The 18,880-nt window shown below is 47.3% G+C and overlaps 1 protein-coding gene and 2 pseudogenes across 1 annotated transcript; all 3 read left to right on the top strand.

Moving 5' to 3' along the window:
• The first annotated feature begins 909 nt into the window (after positions 1-909).
• LOC119360955 lies at positions 910-1,962 on the top strand (annotated as a pseudogene).
• A 2,807-nt stretch (positions 1,963-4,769) lies between these two features.
• On the top strand, positions 4,770-9,884 carry LOC119364415 (annotated as a pseudogene).
• A 3,331-nt stretch (positions 9,885-13,215) lies between these two features.
• Positions 13,216-15,530, top strand: LOC119364416 (glutamate decarboxylase 2-like). Its single transcript, XM_037629891.1, has 6 exons — positions 13,216-13,541; positions 13,635-13,835; positions 13,936-14,150; positions 14,257-14,510; positions 14,655-14,707; positions 14,803-15,530. Exons 1-6 carry the CDS (start codon positions 13,251-13,253, stop codon positions 15,286-15,288), a joined length of 1,500 nt encoding a protein of 499 aa, XP_037485788.1. The 5' UTR covers positions 13,216-13,250; the 3' UTR covers positions 15,289-15,530.
• The last annotated feature ends 3,350 nt before the right edge of the window (positions 15,531-18,880 follow it).

The following is an 18,880-nucleotide window of genomic DNA, read 5'->3' on the forward strand; positions in this document are numbered from 1 at the left end:
TGCATGTTCAGCAATTTGGTGTCTTTTATTATTTGTGCGTACATGCTACAGGGTCTGCTCTATTAGTCCATCTGTTGCTTCAAGTAAATCATGTGTGCGTACAGGCTACAGGGTCTGCTCTATTAGTCCATCTGTTGCGAGATAACTAGCACATGCTGACATCTCTTTATGAAGAACATATATCAGATATATCTTGATTTGTTTGCCATTCCCCTGGATCTTTGTTTCTTTATTTGAGGAATGCCTCTTACTGTTAGGATTAAGAACTTACAACATGGACCTGATCCAGCGAGGTTACCATCTCCGAAAATAATTCCAGTGTGATTTAATCAATTTGTATAACATGATTCAGTGACACCTTAAATTCATACGTGAATTCGTTGATAACAGCTGAGGGTTACATTGATCCTGTATAATGGGTAGAATATGTCAAGGAAATATAATACTTTGGACATAATTGCTAAATGCTTTGACATATTTAGGATGTAGCCACATGCAAGTTTATTTCTTCAGGCTTTGAAATTGAAATTGTGTGCATAATTGAGTTTATTTCTTCAGGCTTTGACATGTGTAGTTGTGTGCATAATTCTTATTACTTGAAATTGAAATTGTAGCTCAACTTGCAATATGTCACAATTGAGTTCCGATGAGTTTGAAGATGACACAGTTGACCCAACAGAATTGTTCTCACTAGAAGATTACTTGGCACAAAAGAATATTCTCAACAACTTTGCTACACAAATAGCCACCAATATTCATGATGCACTAGGAGCTCCAAGTACTAGGCGTCGGTCAGGCCCTAGGATATATATTGACAGGAAGCGGGAATTTTACAACGAACTTCTCATACAAGATTACGTCTCTGATAATCCTACCTATCCTCATTACTACTTCCGTAGAAGGTTCCGCATGGGAAAACCCCTCTTTCTACGCATTGTTCAAGCGCTTGGTGAGTGGTCTCCCTACTTCACTCAAAGGTAAGATGCCCTCGGCCGTCCAGCTCTATCACCTTTACAGAAGTGCACATCAGCCATGCATATGTTGGCGTATGGTGTACCTGCTGACAAAACAGATGACCACATTCGACTAGGTACATCTATGGCACTCAAGTGTCTTGAAAATTTTGCTAAGGGCGTCATTGCCAAGTTTGGTGGAGAATATTTGCGAAGGCCAACTGTTGAAGATGTTCAACGTCTACTAGAAGTTGGCGAAGCACGTGGTTTTCCTGGTATGCTAGGAAGCATAGATTGTATGCATTGGGGAGTGAAAAAATTGTCCTGTTGGATGGAAGGGGCAGTTTACACGTGGTGACTATGGTGTCCCGACCATCATCCTTGAGGCTGTTGCATCCCATGATCTATGGATATGGCATGCCTTCTTTGGTGTTCCAGGATCCAACAATGACATCAATGTGCTCAATCAGTCACCATTGTTCACTAAAGTGTTGCAAGGGAAAGCTCCTAGGGTAGACTGCTATGTCAATGAGCAACAATACAAGAAAGGATATTATCTTGCAGATGGAATATATCCAGAGTGGGCTGTTTTTGTGAAAACCATCCCGCTGCCCCAAACTGAAAAGACAAACTCTTTGCCCAGAGACAAGAAGGTGCGAGAAAGGACGTTGAACGTGCATTTGGAGTTCTCCAACAACGCTTCAAAATTGTGGCAGAACCATCACGACTTTAGGATCAAATAGATATCTGCAACATAATGAAAGCGTGTGTGATCATGCACAACATGATACTCGAAGATGAGAAGCGTGTGGAGTTGCCTTTTGATTTGAATGAAGCTTTGGGTACATCTACTGCCCTACCGCCAACAACAATCAATGGGGCTACACCTTTGATTGCCGACGTGATTAGAAGAGATGTTGACATACGTGACCGATCCATGCACAATCGGCTCAAACATGATTTGGTTGAGCATATTTGGAGGAAATTCAATGAAGATACAAACAATTAGTTGTAATTTACATTACTTATGTTGCTTCAGTGAACAACTTTATTTCTGTGTGTGTGTGTGTGAGAGAGAGAGAGAGAGAGAGAGATTAATTCTCTGCATATGAAATTGTATGTGTTGTCAAGAGTTTTAAGACTATCTTTGAATTTACTCTAAATTATGCATACATGCTTGTGTTCTTTACTAGCTTGCTCAAGTTTTATATAGCATACTTCAATAACTGTTTTAACTAGGCATGTTAAGAAAATTCTTCTTCTTTTCAGCTGCAATGGATTACCGTCCTCCTAACGGTTTCGTGAGCTACCTTCAAGACCAAAGTCATCCAAGCTTCACCTTGCCAGCCCATCAACAGCTTGGTTTTCAATATCCAATGTTCTGTACGCATCCACCGCCACTGCCACCGCCGCCACCAGCCAATCACCACCCTCTCTCATCGACATCTGTTCCGAGGACCACAACTCCATCCAACAAGCGAAAATAGGTCACAATTGATGTGGAACCAGATGATGAAGATAGACCGAGGCTATATTATACAAAAGACGAGGACATCAGATTGGTAAGCCCCCCCCCCAAATCCTCTCATTCTTGTCATGTGAAAATTGAAGACATCTCATGGCATTCTATCTAAGAATTTATTTAGGTTGGATTCTCCTATTTTTATACTCCATCACATGCACCTTGTCTTTTGTTTAGTAAAATGTAACCTTATGCTTGCTTCCTTTGTGCAGGTGAGTGCTTGGTTGCGCAACTCTGTGAATCCTATCGATGGTAATGCAAAGAAAGCAGAATACTACTGGAAGGAGGTTGCTGCTACATTCAACAACACAACTAAGAGTGATCGACAGAGGGGTGTGAAGCACCTCAAGAACCATTGGTACAAAACAACAAAGAAGGTAACCTCTTTCAATGGCTGCTACAACCAGATCAGGGACACCTATGCAAGTGGCCGGTGTGATAAACAACTCATGGAGCAAGCTCTGGAACTGTACCACAGCCGCCATGGACACCAATTCATGTATGTGCATTGGTGGGAAGCTGTGAGGGACAACCAAAAGTGGAAGATTCATGTGTACACAGAAGGGGATGGAACAAAGAGGACAACGCCGAGAATGCTCAACGTCCTCCAGGTTGCAAGGGTGCCAAGAAAGGCAAGGGAAAAGATAAGGAAGCCCCTACAGAGGTCAATATCATGAAAGAACAGATTGGTGCTTTTCTACAAGCACAAGCTGATGCTAATGTGCAGAATGAAGAGATGATGGCATTGCAAAGTCGACTATCTGCTCAGAAGGTAGAAGCTAATCGACTTGCATATGAGGCTGCAAAAGAGAGGACAGTGGCTAAGCTGGCAGAGGAAAGAACCAAATTGTTTGACAAGTTCACGGAGATGTTGAATGCTGACACTACAAGGATGGAGCCATGGGCAAAGGAGATGCATATGAAGTCTGTCACGAGATTGGGAGATCAACTCTTCAGGGAGGAATAGAAGGTATGTAGTCCAATTTCTTTGGCTCCCTTTGTTTGTCTCCCTTCACTATACACATATGAATATTTGCTTTCCTGTAGTTTAGTAGATTTAACAAGAAAATAAGACATGTTATTCTTATTATGTTGCCTTTGAGCATGATTTTCCTCTATTCTCCAGCTTGATTCATGTCATATTCTTTATTAGTAGATTCCAGTTTCGAAAGAACCACACTAATCAATGGCTATTGCCTTTGAGCATGATTTTCCCTCTGATCATTCTATTGTTGGTATTCCATTTTCTGAGTTCGTCGAGGGGCCCCTAGAAGAACAGGAATGACCCCGCCTGCTTGTTTTTATACTCTAAACATACAGCTGTACCGTGCATTCCATGTAGTAACAAATAATTCTGTTCTACCTTTTCCTAGGATAGTAGTAGTTACTAGAACTTCCACTGTCTAAAACAAGCATCTGCACATATATATATATACTGGAGACTTTTCCATATTAACCAACCATCAGGAATACCCTCACTTGTTACAGACCCACCACTCAGGATCCGTTAGCTCAGATAAAATCTGTTATTGATGAAGCTTTAAAGCCCGTATCAGAACCTTTGAGATCCACTGCAAGGGAAGATCCACTAGCTCACTTAAAACCAGCTCTTGATGAAGCTATGAAGTCTATCCATGAGCCAGTTCATGAATCCCTTGCAAGACTGCCACGTGAAGTACTTGATGCAGCACCACCACAATTAACTGGTCTGATAAAACCTTTCGTGAACTTGATCAATGTGTCTTGCTTCCTATGTAGATGTTCAACAGATATGTGCAGCAAAAGAGGGGCTCATGTGCAAGGAAGCATTGAAGATGTGAGACAGTCTTTTTCTTGGAATCAGAAGGTTTAGAAGATACACCAACAAATTCAGTTTGAACTTCGAATAAATTTGATATGAGTGTTTACAAATCTTCCCTTTATGAGTATTCGGAAACCTTAAGATTATTTTGTTACTGCAGAATTTTTTAGTGTCATGGACAAGACATACTTGCTACTGTTTGGATATGAAGGTTGCTGATTTTGTATGGAAATCAAATTTTGCGATAACTTTCAATATGCATGCTTGTTGATATCATTGATCCAAATGGTTGCTGGTATTGTTTAAATGTAGTGGAGGTTTCATGTGTTGGAAAGTATGTGAGAGAGAAAAAGTAAAATGATGACATCACATAGAGTAGCTTTCATTGGATGATTATGACAGACACAAGTAGCTTCATTGCAATTTATCTATGTGGAGTGCTGCCTCCATTGTACGTGCCCTTATGCAGCCCCAACTTCTTTGCAAAAAAAAATGAAGAAGAAGGAAAAACAGAGAGAAAAAAAACAGCCCCCGCTTCCATGGCCGCTATCCAACCCTTGAGCCCTTTCTCTAGAAGTTCCAAATTCGTGGGCTCGGATTCAACTATCGTCCCTGCCCGAATCCTGCCCAGACCCCGGGGAGTCACTCGTAGTGCCATGGCGTCGCCTACCGGCAGCAGCCGCTCCTCCAAAATCCCGGAGTTCCTGGCGGGTTCCGGCGGCCGGCCGGTGCCGGCCCTGGGGATCGGCACGGCGTCGTTCCCGTTCGTGGCAGAGGACGTCAAGAACGCCGTGCTCGCCGCGTTGGAGCTCGGCTACCGCCACCTCGACACAGCCTCGGTTTACCCCTCCGAGCACCTCGTCGGCGAGGCAGTGGCGGAGGCGGGGCGGCGCGGGGTCATAGCGTCCCGCGAGGAGGTGTTCGTGACGACCAAGGTGTGGTGCACGCAATGCCACCCGGATCTCGTGCTCCCTTCCCTCAAGGAAAGCTTGCAGTTAAGCCGTCTTGGGTTCATTCCTTGAACTTTATTTTTCAGTTTTATTAATTCTTATTGCTCGCCTGAATTTGTTTGTAGACCTCAGTTACTTACGGCTACACGAGTTTCAGTTATAGACATTGTTCAATTTGGTAAAACTTGACGGTAACTTCTAGTTTGTAAGTTATGTCCAGACTCCAGAGTGGGGTCAAAATGAGGATAATTGTCTATTGGTCCAGCTGCTTTGAGGCGTGATTGCGATTCAATAGCAATTTCTAGCAACCTAGAATGAACTCTCAGACCGCATATCTGTCCAGTATTATCATTAAGCTTACCATACAACTCTTTCCATTTGAAAATTGAAATTTCAAAAAGCAAACTAACTTTATATTTTAAAACTAGTAGCAGTTGACAATATGAAATGAAATCAGCTCGATAGATGTATGCTGTCGGAGATCACATGTCCTATGCGAGATTTATAACCATTTCAAATGTTAATTAATTGTTTTCTTTGAAACTATGCAAATATGCAGAATCTAGTTATATATTCCAATTGCAACTTCATACCTTACTCTATGACTATATATAAAAATGAACAATCATTTACGAGATTTGACCCTTCATCACATTTTCTTCTCACCGTGTGATTTTAACTGAGTGTATATAAACGTACCAACAAAAGAGTACCAATGACAATTTTAAAAATAAACTTGGGTAACTAACAGACAACACATGAAGTATAGTATTTAGTCATATAGTTTGTTCGCAATCAAAACTTATGTAGTATAGTCTTTACTCATATCTTTATCTTTTATTTGTTGACAACACATGTTACTAAAATTTCCACAGCAAAGCACCTAGGCAATATTAACTCCTGGATAAAACTATTTCTAAAAGTGCAAAATTAATTTTAAATCTCTATTTTCTAAAAAAATATAGGACCAAATCTCGATATTTTTATGTGGGGCCAATTTTTTATTAACTGGAAGCTATGGACTAGAATTATAAACCAATACTTGACATTCGCTTCAAGAATCGAAGACTGTTCCTGTTCTGGTACAGAAGCTTGTTTCCCTTATAGCTGTACTCTGCCACTTCTGTGCTAAGCTTGTCTTGCCATGTCTAGAAACCTTCAAATGGAATATGTTGATTTGTACTTGGTCCACTGGCCTATGAGCGTAAAGCCCAGCAAACCACACTTCCCAATGAAAAGGGAAGACATCGTCCAGATGGACTTGAAAGGCGTATGGCAGGCAATGGAGGAATGTCATCGCCTTGGCCTTGCTAAGATGATTGGCGTTAGCAATTTCACAACGAAGAAATTGCAGGAGCTACTTGCAATTGCAGAAATCCCCCCAGCAGTGAATCAGGTTTGTGTTGATCAATCATACAAGTAATGGTGATGCAACCTTCTCTTGTCTATTCTATGATTTTCACGAACCAAAGAAGAAGTAGAAGCTGATTTAGTTTAAAATCCTTCTGTAAAAACTTGGCCCAGACTACCCTAAATCGATATCATTGTTCTTTGATGCATGGGATAACCTTTCAGGTTGAGTTGAATCCAGCTTGGCAGCAGAAAAAACTGATTGAATTCTGCAAAGAGAAGGGAATTCATGTGACTGCTTATTCTCCCCTGGGAGGCCAAAGCAGGACATCCAAAGTCAATGCAGTGCTACAGTCTGAAATTCTGAAAGAGATTGCCGAAGCTAGAGGAAAATCAGTAGCTCAGGTATTAATCATCGCTTCAATCTTAGGAACTGTTTCGTATGTACCAAAATCTGCCTTGTCACCAATTCGTGCAAGGTTCTAGCATCGTCCATGATTGGAAATGATGTTTGTTTAGAAAATGAACTAATAAATGCAGAGTGTGAACAAATATTTGTCGAATTTTGCAAACAACCTAAATGCGTGCAATATCTAGTCAATTGGATCTCAATGTACCAGCGTGCAGGTCTCCCCTATGGTATTACAGTAACAAAAGTTGCACCTCAATATGAGCAGTGCAATTGACTCCCATTTTCCTGCAGATCTCACTGAGATGGATCTTCGAGCAAGGAGCGAGCATGGTAGCCAAGAGCATGAAAAAGGAGAGGCTTCAGGAGAACCTCGAAATCTTTGACTGGGAACTGACCGACGAAGACCGGTTCAAGATTACTCGGATACCGCAGTACAAGAAGGTCACAGTGCTGGCGATCCTCTGCCCTGAAGGTGTCCCTGGCGTTGATCTTTCGGAGGTTGATGTTGTTGAAACGTAGGTGTCATATTGTGAAGATGCATGCGCCATTTAAACCTGTAATTTGGTGAAGATGCATGCGCCATTTATGCACTCCAAATTACAAGGATTTGGTGAGATGCTTCTGGTGCTACTACCTGTGACCTACCTGGATGAGGTTCTGCTTGGCATCATCAATTGTGATGATCCTGACGGGTTCCCTACAGTGCTGGTGGGTAGCCGTCAGTCGTCACTCACAGTGTCACACATGGACTTGGCCACAGGCCACAGCCACTTTGGTTGGCTGATCTTTCCTTGTCTCGCGCCAGCATCTTCTTCTCTTCTCTCGAGGAAAAATGAAAGACTAGCACCAGTTGCTCCTAGAAAATCGACGAATTTTTCTCAAGCTCGGATGGATACTAGAAGGCTCTTGTTTGTTTGACAGGCAAGCCAAACTTCTTCTGGCGGGCGCGACAAGTCAACAACTGAGGCGGGTCTTGGCTACGAGACGGATGTATGGCAGACATGTGGGCCTCTGAGTTTTTTTTTGTGCGTGAGAGAAGACCGGGCCTCAGAATTTACTTCGAAAGTACGGCGGAGAACGAAACGTATGGTACAGAAATTGTCTAGCTCAACATTGTGCATGCATTGTGGTGGTTAGTTCACAACTGCCTCCGCCGCACAAGGATCCTGTTTCATTCCAGAAACTATTGATGCCCGCCGGAAGAGCCAAAACCCACCTCTCTGTCTTTGAAAAACGGAAGAGCGGCTACGTAAGTACTTATGTCACTCCGGCCAGTATAAAAGCCGGTGGCTCGTCACACGCGCGTCCTGTGCTTGAACCACAAGACAAGCTCGATCACGATTCACGCGCCGCGCGTTGTCAGTGCGAAGCAGCTGTTGTGCGCTCTGCAGAGACGACCCATGGCCTCGAGAACAGCGGCGGTGCCGGAGGTGGCCCTGCGGTCCGGCGACGCGAGGCCCATGCCGGCCATCGGCATGGGCACCGCCCAGTCCCCGGTGGTGCCGGAGACCACCGTGAAGGCCGTGCTGGAGGCCGTGGAGGTGGGCTACCGCCACTTCGACACGGCCTCCATGTACGCGACGGAGCGGCCCCTGGGCGAGGCCCTCGCGGAGGCGGTGCGCCGCGGGCTCCTGGCGTCCCGGGAGGAGGTGTTCGTCACGTCCAAGCTCTGGTGCACGCAGTGCCACCCGCACCTCGTGCTCCCGTCCCTCCAGGAGAGCCTCCAGTAAGCTCGGTCGACCCATAGACGCCTGTAATCAATCGTTGTTAATTTCTATACAGAAGATCTTGATCGTCTCGGTGTTTGTGTTTCGTTCTTCAGGAACCTGCAGATGGAGTACGTGGACCTGTATCTGATCCACTGGCCGATCAGCCTGAAGCCCGGGCCCGTGGTGTTCCCGGTGAAGCGGGAGGACGCCGTCCCGTTCGACTTGGAGGGCGTGTGGCGGGCGATGGAGGAGTGCCACCGCCTCGGGCTCGCCAAGGCCATCGGCGTCAGCAACTTCACCACCAGGCACCTCGACAAGCTCCTGCCGGGCGCCACCGTCCCTCCTGCAGTCAACCAGGTTGCTGAACTTAATACCACGAGATCACTGAGTAGCACTGGTCTGAATATTTTGGCAACTCGATCGACCATATATACGTCACCGGAACTCAACGCTAGCTGCGTGTGATGTGCAGGTGGAGATGAACCCGGTCTGGCAGCAGAGGAAGCTGAGGGAGTACTGCGCGGAGAAGGGCATCCACGTCGCGGCCTACTCGCCGTTGGGAGGGCAGAACTGGTCGGGCGACGGCAACGCCGTGCTGGACTCCGAGGTGCTCGCGGAGATCGCCAAGGCAAGAGGAAAGAGCGTCGCACAGGTAGTGTACACGCCTCGTTTCTCGTATCAACTGCTAGGAACAATGGAGCATGCAGTCCGTATGGCACTAACCGATTCCTCTTTTTTCTCATTCAGGTAGCGCTGAGATGGATCTACGAGCAAGGGGTGACCCCGATCGTCAAGAGCTTCAGCAAGGAGAGGCTCAAGGAGAACCTTGGGATCTTCGACTGGGGGCTCACCGACGACGACCTGCGCAAGATCGGCCAGATTCCGCAGAAGAAGATCGTTAAAGCTGAAACCGTGCTGTTCTCGGCAGAGGGCGAGTTCACGTCGGCTGACCTCGCAGACATGGAAATTGTCGAGGATTAAAATAGGCACCGAGAATGCCTGCTTCGCTGTGTGGCGTAAACTGCAGTAGCTTACTTAAAGAGTGGGGATGAATAAATAAGTAATCGGTGCTATATCCCGTTATTCCTCTTTTCGGATTCAAGTTGTCAGTGAAGACCGTGATCACCGTTGCAATCGCTCGGAAGTATTCCCTAATTTGAACTGCAAAAACGGCTTATATTAGTGTACTAGACATAGTATGTTGTGCTGCAACCGAGGTTCCATACGGCGCGCATCGTTTTCCTCTGGATGGTCAGTAAACATGACTGTGAATCGTTGTTTCATTGTCCATCGACGCCCGTCGAACGTCACTTTCCGGCGAGCTCTAATTCGGGGTGGATGGACAGCTTTCGCTGCAGCACCTCTAACGTCTTGTACCCACTAATCTGACGCAGCGACCGGATCTATTCTAGTCGAATCTTCAAGTGTCGGGGTGTCTTTTCCCGTCAAACCCGTTATATTTCGACTTGGCGAGTTACAGCTTCATTTTCCACGTAAAAATCATTTGAAAACTTGGTGAAATAGGAAAAAAGGTTCAATCACAACCGAACGGCAATAGAATTACGTGACTCTTACACGTAACCTATTGGTGACTCAACAGCAAAACCAGTTAATGTATCACATGTTACCGTCTCTCAACGATTGCACTCGAAGTTCAAATTGCCCATAATATGATGCACACTTCCTTGGGATGTGTGCCTTAAATTTTGGATGAACCCCGGCTAGCAGTTTCCGAATAAATTCATTACACTAGTAGGTGGTGGCAGAATGAAAGCCACGTACTTGAATCCTATACCACAAGTGGCTGGCAAATGATCAAGAAAAAAAGATAGATGATTGGTTTCATCCTAGTTATAAAAGCAATGTTTCTTTTGCTTCCATTTCAGTAGCATTTTTGAGAACTACCTACCTTCTATTTTTTTTAAAAAATCTACACTTCATATGACATCGATAGTTGTGCAATGAGATGATTATGCGTACCATCTTATACAGAGAGGCCGGGAGTATACATTTTTTTCAAATTAGATGATATTTCCATGAGATTTGATTGCATAAACATGAATTTGAACTAATAATATATTGCATATGTTTGATCACATGACACATGCACTCAATTGGGAGTTCCAAACAAGTTCGATAAGTGTTTTTTTAAAAGAAGGTTAAACCCTGGCCTCACCTCTGCAACGGTTGATGCACATAGTCATATATTAAAAATAGTGCCAAACATTGATGTCGAACAAATCATCTAACCAAAACAAGAAGAAAGTGAGGTCATCCACATTGGACAAGCCTCGCAGAAGTATGTTCAACACCTACCACAGAATATAAAACGATATATTAGTAGACACGAGGTGCAACGCTCCAAGACATCGCCTTCAAGAAGGAACCATCGCCTCTGTACCGATGTTGGCTGGTCCAACATGTCATACCAGTGACTATCACCCCTGAAGAAAATGTTCGAACCAACACCTTCAACAAGGAAACGACGCACAAGCATTGACGTTGCCTTCCACAAAAGAGCTAGATCATGAGTTTTACACCTGGAGAGAATACATCCATGGTGTCTGCCGCCATTGTTGCTGTCCACCACCCTATGGGCCTGCTCACACAGAAATAGCCGACCAAAGGAAAATCGTCGGAAGGTATGCCACCATCGCACCGCTTTCGAAAACTGTCGCACTGCCATTCATCGATGGTTGTCGTGAGTGTCTAGCAATCGTTGTCGCAAGATGTGCCGCTTTGATGGTGAAGTGAGCAAGGGCCTGCTCCGGCCCGCTATCGAGCCTGAACAGGCCTCAGTGGCTTTCGCCAGCACCAATGAAAGAGAAGAGCGCCACACACAACCTCCCCATAAGACCGAGCTGATGCTCGATGCATCGCGTGAAATTTGCATGATTTGACAAGCCTCGCCGCGTGCTTTGCATTAGGCCGTGCAATCCACTTCAAGACGCCACATTGGCGTCGCTACCACTACATCAGTTATGAGCGATGGCGTTGCCAAAGCCAAGGCCACCACCACAAATTGTTGTGTGACTCCTTGGCGCGTGCCTCCTCCTCTGCATTATGAGGATGGACGTGAACCAACGGGGTGCAGACATCACCGACATCCACCTCCACCTGAGGGCGCGACATGAAATGATTTGGGAGAAATTACCACCTCCGGGCGCCGCCGACACCTTTGTCGCCCACGCGACCTGGAACAACAAGCATACATCGGATCTGAGCCCTGTTGCAGCTTCCTAGGGTCGTCGTCCTCACACAGAAACGCCCTGCCACCCCCATCCTTGGCAGTGGCACGACTTAGCCGCCAGTGGCTTCCGGAGGCGGCAAGGAGGGCAGATGAGAGGGGAGACCGGGGAGGAGTTGTGCTAGGAATTGCCCATCTATGGATGCGATCAGAGAGGCTAGAGGCGACAGCGCTAGGTTATGTATGGGGCAGGCATAGGGATAGAAAATGTGGGAGAAGAAAACTGATTATGAAGAACATATGCATGCACACAAGTAATTTCTAAATCTTATTGGGGTGATAGGTGACATAGTTGTATGTGCTTTTAAATAATTAGTGGCGGGTAGCTATGTAATTATAGAAGATAAACTGAAGATGCAAAAACGAAGGGATTAATTTTCAATAAAGTATTGTTTCATGCACTGTCTGCTTAGGCCAATCTTAGGGGGTCGCCCAGATCAACCCGGGTACGATAATAGACCAATAAGCCGGTTCTCCGCCAAAATGCCTTTCTAATTCTAAGCTCAAATGCCCCTTTATGAACAATAAAATAAAATATAGAAAAGCAATTAAAAAAATCCTAAGTTTTTTTACAACAAGTATTGCTTAGTTTTCCGATGAAATCACATTCGTGGAGGTCTGGAAAAAAAACACTGCAAAATGCTTTCAAAAATAAGTTTTTGAGTCATCATTTGTTTCAGTCAGAGCATTAGAAATGTTTTTTTCCCATGAAAATTTGCATGTATGTAGAACATACAACAATGTTTGTTGTCAAAAAAAATGGATGTTTTTAAAAAAATTACTCTCTTTTGTTTGTTTGTTTTGTTTTGGAGCGGTTTTTGTTTTAGTATTCACGCAGTGCATTTGAGGTCGCGAGCAGAGACTCCACGTCCCATTCTCCAGGGCCAACCCGAACATGGTGGTGAATCGTGACAAAGCGCGACATCACTGGAGGATCTAACGAGTAGCAGTCCATATATTCTCGGTCATATTTGAATAACAATCGAATAGTTACAAACCTGCTAGGCAGGAGCAATTAAGGAATACTTGAGCAGCAGTGGGAAGCAACAGAGATCCCACAAAAAGTATCGAAGCAACTAAGATCAAGTAAAGCAGCCGCATTGCAGCAACAAGGAAGCAAGGACTCAACTTGGGGGCGAAGCAGAGTCGCCGGGCAGCAAAAACTAACATGTGGCAAGCAAAGCACAAGAAATCAACATTCCAGGTTAACCCTCCTGCATATATATGGTTCGTGTTGCCTAATGAACAGAAATGTGTTCAGAGGGAAATAAGAAAGGATTCGCCTGACACGTACGGAGCTTCAGGCATGGTTCTGACGCATGTTCAGAGCGACGAGGCGGCCGCGTCGGCCGCCGTGTTCGCGTCGAGGTACGTGCAGGACCCCGTCCCGAGCTACGAGCTCGGGGAGAAGTCGATCTCCAAGGACGCGGCGTACCAGATCATCCACGACGAGCTGCTGCTGGACGGCAGTCCGCGGCTGAACCTGGCGTCCTTCGTCACCACCTGGATGGAGCCCGAGTGCGACCGGCTCATCCTCGAGGGCATGAACAAGAACTACGCCGACATGGACGAGTACCCCGTCACCACCGAGCTCCAGGCAAGCTATAGCAGCATTCTGATATGTATTTTTTCTTTCCGTCTGACCCTTCGTGTCCGGGTCGGATTGATCAACGACGCTATGTGTGTGCAGAACCGGTGCGTGAACATCATAGCGCGGCTGTTCAACGCGCCGGTGGGCGCCGGCGAGACGGCCGTCGGGGTCGGCACGGTCGGGTCCTCGGAGGCGATAATGCTGGCCGGTCTGGCATTTAAGCGTCGCTGGCAGAACAGGCGGAAGGCGGAGGGGAAGCCACTCGACAAGCCCAACATTGTCACGGGAGCCAATGTTCAGGTAACACGATAGACAACGCGCCTACATTTCCTGATTCATCACACAAGAGTTCGATGATCAGAAGTACTAATCTGTTCTGCTCTGCAAATCTGCAATGCAGGTGTGCTGGGAGAAGTTCGCGCGCTATTTCGAGGTGGAGCTCAAGGAGGTGAAGCTGAGCGAAGGGTGCTACGTGATGGACCCCGACAAGGCCGTGGAGATGGTGGACGAGAACACCATCTGCGTCGCCGCCATCCTCGGCTCCACCCTCACCGGCGAGTTCGAGGACGTCAAGCGCCTCAACGACCTCCTGGCCGCCAAGAACAAGCGAACAAGGTGTGCTTGATCAGATCCTCCAGCTAGTTCTTCAAATCCTTACATCGGAAATATCATCCATCCCCGTGTTATGATTATGACGCGGCTGGCATCTTCCGGCTGGCAGGTGGGACACCCCGATCCACGTGGACGCGGCGAGCGGCGGGTTCATCGCGCCGTTCCTGTACCCGGAGCTGGAGTGGGACTTCCGGCTGCCGCTGGTGAAGAGCATCAACGTCAGCGGGCACAAGTACGGCCTCGTCTACCCCGGCGTCGGGTGGGTGATATGGCGCAACAAGGAGGACCTTCCCGACGAGCTCATCTTCCACATCAACTACCTCGGCGCCGACCAGCCAACCTTCACGCTCAACTTCTCAAAAGGCACGAACAATTTCTTTGTCCCTTCCGTTTCAAAAAAAAAAAAAATTATTTGTCCCAGAATTAAACGATGAACAGAATCCCTGATTTGATTGTGTAATTAGATTTCACGTTCTTGAATCGTTTCACTTGTTCGATCTTGTGCAGGGTCCAGCCAAATCATCGCGCAATATTACCAATTTCTTCGGCTAGGTTTCGAGGTACAAAATTCATGAACAAGCCAATCAGTTCAACTAGTATAATTTAAAAGCACGGTATAGCACTAATATACTACTCGTATTTCGTATCGATGCAGGGTTACAAGAATGTGATGGAGAACTGCATGGAGAGCGCCAGGACGCTCCGGGAGGGGCTCCTGCGCACGGGGCGTTTCGACGTCATCTCCAAGGAAGACGGCGTGCCGCTGGTGGCGTTCACCTTCAGGGGCATCAGGGACGGCTCGCTGGCGTTCAAGCTGTCGGCGAACCTGCGCCGGTTCGGGTGGATCGTTCCAGCGTACACGATGCCGGCGAACCTGGAGCACATGACGGTGCTCCGTGTGGTCGTCCGGGAGGACTTCGGCCGGCCGCTCGCCGAGAGGTTCCTGTCGCACGTGCGCATGGCGCTGAGCGAGCTGGACCTGGCGGCCAAGGGCCCCGTGCCCAAGATGAGGCTCACCATCGAGCTCGGCCCGGCCAGGAGCGCCGAGGAGGAGGCGTCCGTCAAGGTCGTGAAGAGGGAGGCAGTGTCCGGCCACAGGAGCGTGTCGCTTGTTTCCGGGAAGACAAAGGGTGTGTGCTAGTCTGCCGCCAGATGACTGCTTCGCCCGCCGATTGTGCTACAGAATAAATCACTACTCCCTCCATCCCACCGCATAAGATCATTTCGCAAATTGTTTTAGCTCGCAAAACGTTCTTATATTATGACTAATAAGCATGCGCGTGCGCACGTCTCAACAAAACAAGTTCACACGATATAACACTAAAATGATTTTACAAAAAATTCAGATCTCTATAAAATGTTGTCATGTCATTCAAATTGTATTTTCAAAAAATGTGACATATTTGTGATCCAACACATGAATCATAATCTATAGTAAAAACATCTATTCTGTATCTAATTTTTGTTTTGGTGAGTTCTTTTACCGACCCGTTTAAATGTGTCTTATGCGCAAAGATATGAGTGTGGGTGTAACACACGATCCAGGAACATGTCTCCGCATAAAATTCACTGTCACATAATAATTGTATTATAATTGTGACAAAAAATATACCATCCACAACCCACAAGATGACCTGCATGATAACAAAACTTAAATATACTTAATAATTTTTTATCATTTTTATAGGGATTCATATTACTTAAAATCATCAAATGAAAATGACTGTAACAAGCCGTGATGAAAACAAAAATCTCACCCACACAGCAGGTGAACAGGACATGCCCTTTGAAATATAATGTTTATTTTAGAAGATATTTTTATTTTGTTTGGGCATTGCCGCACTCACTCGCAAAAAAATGCCTCACTCACTTAGATCATCTCCAACAGCCGCGCTATGCGCCGCGCGCAAAAAACCTGTTTACTGCGCGCGCTTCGGCTGGTTTAGCGCGGCCGCGAGCGCTGGCTCCAGCAGCCGTGCTATAATGCAGCACGCGCGCGCCGCTCCAGCAGCGCGCAAAAATACAGCGCGCGCGACTTAGCCACAAAATGAGTTTGAAACAATTATCAAAATGCAATGAACATGTGAAATTTGTCACAAACATCTTCCAACCAAGTTCATGCCCACAAGTTCATGCCCACAAGTTCATCCAACCAAGTTCAAAATGCAAACTAAAGTTCAAGACATAAATGAAAGACACATCAAACATCTTCCTCGTCTTCGTCCTCATCTTCCGAAGACGATTCTTCCGCCTCCGAAGATGAATCTTCCTCCCTATCCTCATCACGCATCGCATCACGTGAAGCTCCGACGGTGTTGGCAAGATCTTCAACGGCATCTTCATGGGAATGTGTGTGAGGAGGCACATCGAAAGACATTCCACCCATGGCCGGAGGTGCACCCATGCCTCCCATAAGAGTAGCAAAACTCATGCCTCCCATGGCGGCCATAGCGTCAGAGGGTGCTCCAAAGCCAACCATGCCTCCCATGGCGGCCGGAGGTGCACCCATGCCTCCCATGGCGCCCAAGCCACCCATGCCTCCCATGGCGGCCGGAGGTGCACCCATGCCTTCCATGGCGCCCAAGACACCCATGCCTCCCATGGCGTCAAGGCCGCCGCCACCCATGCCGCCAAGGCCAAGGCCACCGCCACCCATGCTGCCAAGGCCACCGCCACCCATGCCGCCAAGGCCCCCGCCACCCATTGTGCGGCTCATGGCTCTTTTTTGGATCAAGACTTCTTCACGGGCAAGGTTGACATATTCCTTTTGCGCACCATTGAACGAAGATGTGTCCAAGAAGAACAAGTGCTTCTCCCATTCCAACAACCTAGATCGCTCCTCCATGCCCACCTTCCTCTCCTCCAATGCCACTTTCCTCTCCTCGGCGGCCACCCTCCTCTCCTCGGCCGCCAACCTCCTCTCCTCGGCCGCGGCATCTTGGTTCCTTGCCATTTTCCTCACCTCGTTGGCTTCTTTTCTTGCCTTCACAATAGCTTCCATAGCATTTTTGAGCTCATCATCTCCTTTCCTCTTCTTCTTTTCGGTTTTGTCTTTCTTGCACCCATCCGGTCGTTTTGGCTTCGAGTATGAAACAGAGTTGGGTGTGGGGCTTCTCTTGCCGTCATCACTTGATGCATCATCCTCCTCCTCATCATCATCCACCTCAATTGTTCGCTTGCGTTTGTTGCTCAAATGCAAATCATCCAAACCATCACGCTTCTTCCATTTCTCATCATCCTTTAACACTTCATAGCAATGAGACAAGGTAAAGACCCTTCCTTTCTTGATCTTCCCCTTCTTGGTTGTCCTCGTCTCTTCTTTGAACAAGTTTTGTGCAATGTTGAACTACAAGAAAAACAAAACAAGTTAGCACTTCGGACACCAAAAACAAGTATGATATGAACATATACGAGATGCCACTTACTCTATCATCCTCATTTGTGCCACTTGGGTTAATCTTGTCAACTGCCTTTTGTGCGGCCGCCCACTTTTGACAATCCGAGTTGATTGTGGACCATCGGGACCGAAGTGATCTCTCGGAGCGGTCAATTCCACTCATGTTGTGATCATCGAAGTATTCTTTCATTCGCCCCCAATACGCATCTCTACTTTGATCACCTCCAATGGATGGATTCCTCGACACTTGCAAATAAGTATTGCATAGTAACTTGTCATCGTTGGTGCTGTAATTGCCCGCTCTTCCTTTCGGCGCGTCGACAATGCCCTCACCCTCCTCGTCCACCTCAAACTCATGGTCTTCCAAATGGATGTCATTGGTTTGAGACCAATGCGAATTGTTGGACACAACACCCATAGTTGACATGTATGCATCATCACTGAGACTACAAATTTTTTTGAACAATGCAAATAAGCTATCTATATGTGATGATGCATTGAAAAAACAAGAAGAAAATTAAAGTTGGAATTTTTTTCACCTTGGGGGCATTTCGTCGAACACGTGGTGCGCGTCGGCGGCCGGCTCAACGAGTGAGCTCGCCGGCGCTTCGGTAGCCGCCACGGCCGTCGAACGCCCTGCAAGCTTCTTTCCCCTCGCCTTCGTGCTGCCAGAGCCGTCCGCCGCCTTGTTTTTCTTCGCCGAAGTTTTGCCCTTCTTCGGCCGCGCCGCATTGGGGAGCTTCGACGGTGCGGCGGCGGCACGGGATGGCGCCGGCGCGATGCCACCCGTCGCCGTGGTCATCCGCGGCGGCAAGAAGAGGCTGCGCGCGAGGCCGACGCTCGGCGGAGCTCCGGCGGTGGCGACGCCAACGCTCCCCGCGCTAGGGTTTTCGGCGGCGGCTGCGGCTGCGGCGGCGGCGGCGGGTGGGTCGCGGTTGTACAGCGGGGTGAGCGGGGTGCTGATGTGCGCGTCCATGGGTGGCAGGGCGCCGGCGTCGGCGCGCGCGGGGCATAGGAGGAGGAGAGGAGAGAGTGCGGCGCGAGCGGTCGAGTGTAGCAGGCACCCGAAATACACCGCGCGGGATGGTGCTTCCGACCGCGCGCCCAACTCGTTATAGCGCGCGCGCCGTTTTTGCGCGTCCGCTGGAGCAACCCGCCGCGTTGCGCGCTAGCTAAAACGGTCTAATTTGCGGCGCGGCGCTAGTATAGCGTGGCTGTTGGAGATGCTCTTACAGTCACTCAGAGAATCACTGCTTAGTACTCAACAAGCGGAGTAGTACTTAGTAGTATAGAGATTAAAAAAATTCTTCGCCAACCTTCCACCGTCCCTCACACT

This window comes from Triticum dicoccoides, chromosome 2B, assembly GCF_002162155.2.
Source record: "Triticum dicoccoides isolate Atlit2015 ecotype Zavitan chromosome 2B, WEW_v2.0, whole genome shotgun sequence".
Lineage (NCBI taxonomy): Eukaryota > Viridiplantae > Streptophyta > Magnoliopsida > Poales > Poaceae > Triticum > Triticum dicoccoides.